Source organism: Antrostomus carolinensis, unplaced genomic scaffold, assembly GCF_000700745.2.
Source record: "Antrostomus carolinensis isolate BGI_N321 unplaced genomic scaffold, ASM70074v2 scaffold50414, whole genome shotgun sequence".
Taxonomy (NCBI): Eukaryota; Metazoa; Chordata; class Aves; order Caprimulgiformes; family Caprimulgidae; genus Antrostomus; species Antrostomus carolinensis.
The window spans coordinates 1-2,697 of record NW_010313902.1 but is presented as its reverse complement, the minus strand read 5'-3'; the positions used below and the strand labels follow the sequence as shown (position 1 = coordinate 2,697).

General features: G+C 50.4%; 1 protein-coding gene across 1 annotated transcript; it reads right to left on the bottom strand.

Annotated features, from left to right (window-relative positions):
• Nucleotides 1-247: 247 nt before the first annotated feature.
• Nucleotides 248-1,901, bottom strand: LOC104524531 (rab GDP dissociation inhibitor beta; the record flags this gene model as incomplete). Its single annotated transcript, XM_010167449.1, has 3 exons — nucleotides 248-347; nucleotides 1,201-1,332; nucleotides 1,703-1,901. Coding segments are annotated over 3 exons (431 nt in total), but the record flags the coding sequence as incomplete, so codon positions are not given.
• Between the last annotated feature and the right edge of the window lie 796 nt (nucleotides 1,902-2,697).

The window sequence follows — 2,697 nt, the reverse complement described above, 5'->3', positions numbered from 1 at the left end:
TGGATGAGCTTTCAGGTCCCTTCCCACCCAGCCTGGTCTGTGATTCAGTGACTCCTGTTCTCTACTCCTCACCATGAAAACATCAACATGAGTTGGCCCAGGGGAAAAACAGCACCAGCCAGTTTTGGTCCTGAGGCTTTTGAGGAAGATTTGTTCTGCATTTGTTCAGACCAGTGACCAACAGGCTCCATTTTGAGAAGCAAGATGTGGGGTTGGGGAGTGAGGACAGAACTGGACAGTACCGTACCTCCCCTTCAGACTTCACACCGACCACCTTGCCGTTTTCTATCACGATCTCCTCGATGGGCTTGTTCAGCATGTAGGTGCCTCCATATATCGCGCTTAACCTGCAAAAGAAAAGCCACTTCAGCGTGTTCCTCAGGTGCACGTTTGGTTTTAACAGCCCTGCCAACCCCTGGTTTCTGTTCCACTCAAGACAAACCACACATGAGACTCTTCCAAACCCGCTGCAGATGCCGTCTGTTGTTCTTTCTGCAAAGCATCAGCTGGTATTTGGTGGAAATTAGAAGTGTTATTAGAGCCAGGTGGAATGAAGCTGCTCGGTGGAACCCAGACAGTCCTACAGGGTAAGTGCTGCAGTTACTGAATCCCAGACTGGTTTGGGTTGGAAGGGACCTTAAAGCTCATCCAGTTCCAACCCCCCTGCCAGCAGCAGGGACACCTTCCACTAGACCAGGTTGCTCAAAGCCTCATCCAACCTGGCCAAGAACACTTCCAGGGAGGAGCAGCCACAGCTTCTCTGGACAACCTGGGACACTGTCTCACCACCCTCACACCACAGAATTTCTTCCTCACATCTCAGCTCCATCTCCCCTCTGACACTTTCAAGCCATCACCCCTCGTCCTGTCACTCCCTTTTATAGAAAGTCCCTCCCCAGCTTTCTTGCAGGCCCCCTAGTTTACACCAAATCTGGCTTCTGAGACAGACAACCTGCATCTCTGAGCAAATCCAGACCTACCACCACTACCAGGAATCGCAGTAAACAAGCCCAGGAAGAAACAATTTCCCATGAAGGAATCACTTCTTAATTAAGCCAACGAGAGAACCATTAACAGCCGCGGGATTTTTATGCAGCGTCCCATCCTGGAAGCCTGAGCGCTGTCTCCACACATCTGATCCCTCAACCAGGTATCACAGTAGGGTTGAGAAAACACTGGAGTCCAAAATGAAGTTCTCACCTTGCAAACCCCTGGGGCAGCTCTCCAAGGCCATAGAGGGGGTACAGGTACGGGCTTTTACCGTATCTGGCCAGAGACTCGCTGTAGAGTTTAATCCTGTTGATTGTTTCTTGGCAGGGTTGATCTAGATAGCTGGAGAAGACAATGACATGAGTTGCAACGTCATAAATCAAGACTGAAGAGAAGAACACACTGAGAGAGCAAAGCAGACACTTCCTGTGAAGTTTCCTTCCCCACCCACCAGAGACTCCTGGCAACTATTTCCCTAGAAGTTCCCTTTTAGAAGCACTTAGTGTCACAAAGGGGTTTTTTGGGAAGGAGATGCTTCATGAACCCACAGGAACCCACAAAGTTTCAATGCTCCATCAGCAGAGGACCCAATATTTGAAGATTCATGCAGCACTCATGGACAAAACCACTTTGCAGGACATCCCACCTTTGATTTGCAAGGCCTGTGCCCAGCACCCCATGTGATTTGGGGGAGAACTGAACCCACACTTACTCATCAGTCCTGTAGAGCGCCAGGGCGTGGCCCGTGAAGTCGATAACATCTTGTCCCAGGTCAAACTTCTTGTACACGTCACGCATGGTGGTCTTCTTGGGATCAACCCCTTCAAAAGTTCGGGGGTCGTTCTCATCGAAGTTGGCGACGTACACTAGGAACTTCCTGAAGCGGCGTTTCTCGAACAAGCCCATTAAACCTCGAAACAAGAGTGTTTTGTCACAACTCCCCCTGTTGCTAAATGGCTCTTCCACTGCCACAGAGGATCAGGAGCAGGTTAAGAAGTGACAAGTGTTTGAAACATCACTCAGGAACAGGGAGTTTGGTTTTGAGGGTTAATCAAGGTTCTCCATTCCAGCAGGAGAGACACACAAACATCTGCCAAACCAGTTCTCACTGTCCTGGTGTACCAGACCTCAGGAGGTGGTACTGGAATAAGCTGCCCAGAGAGGGTGTGGAGTCTCCATCTCTGGAGATGTTCAAACCCACCTGGACACTTTCCTGTGCAACCTGGTAGGGAACCTGCTTTGTCAGGGGGGTTGGACTGGATGATCTCCTGAGGTCCCTTCCAACCCCCACCATTCTGTGATTCTGTAAGGTCACCTTTCATCAAGGTGTGGCTGGAGGTTGAGCTTCTCCACTGCGTCCAGCTTGTGTTGGGTTTGTTTGTGTGTGTGTGTGTGTGGGGGACACACACACACAATCCAGGTTTTTTGGTAGTGGGGGAAGGATGACCTTATGAGAGCAAAAAGCTCCCCTGGCTCCAAAAAGCAGACACCCCCACTGCCCCCAGCCCAGGGTGGGCCAGTGAGCACTAGAGAAACACCTCTGAGAATCCAGATTGGTGAGGGGAAGGACTGTCCTGAGGAGAAGGTGGAGAGAACTTGGAGAAGAGGCAATTGACAAATAAAAGAGAGGACCATCGGCCTAAACAAAAGAGGGACAGACAGAGGAGAGCTTCATTGCTGGAGAAAAGAGGAGGAGAGACAGATCCA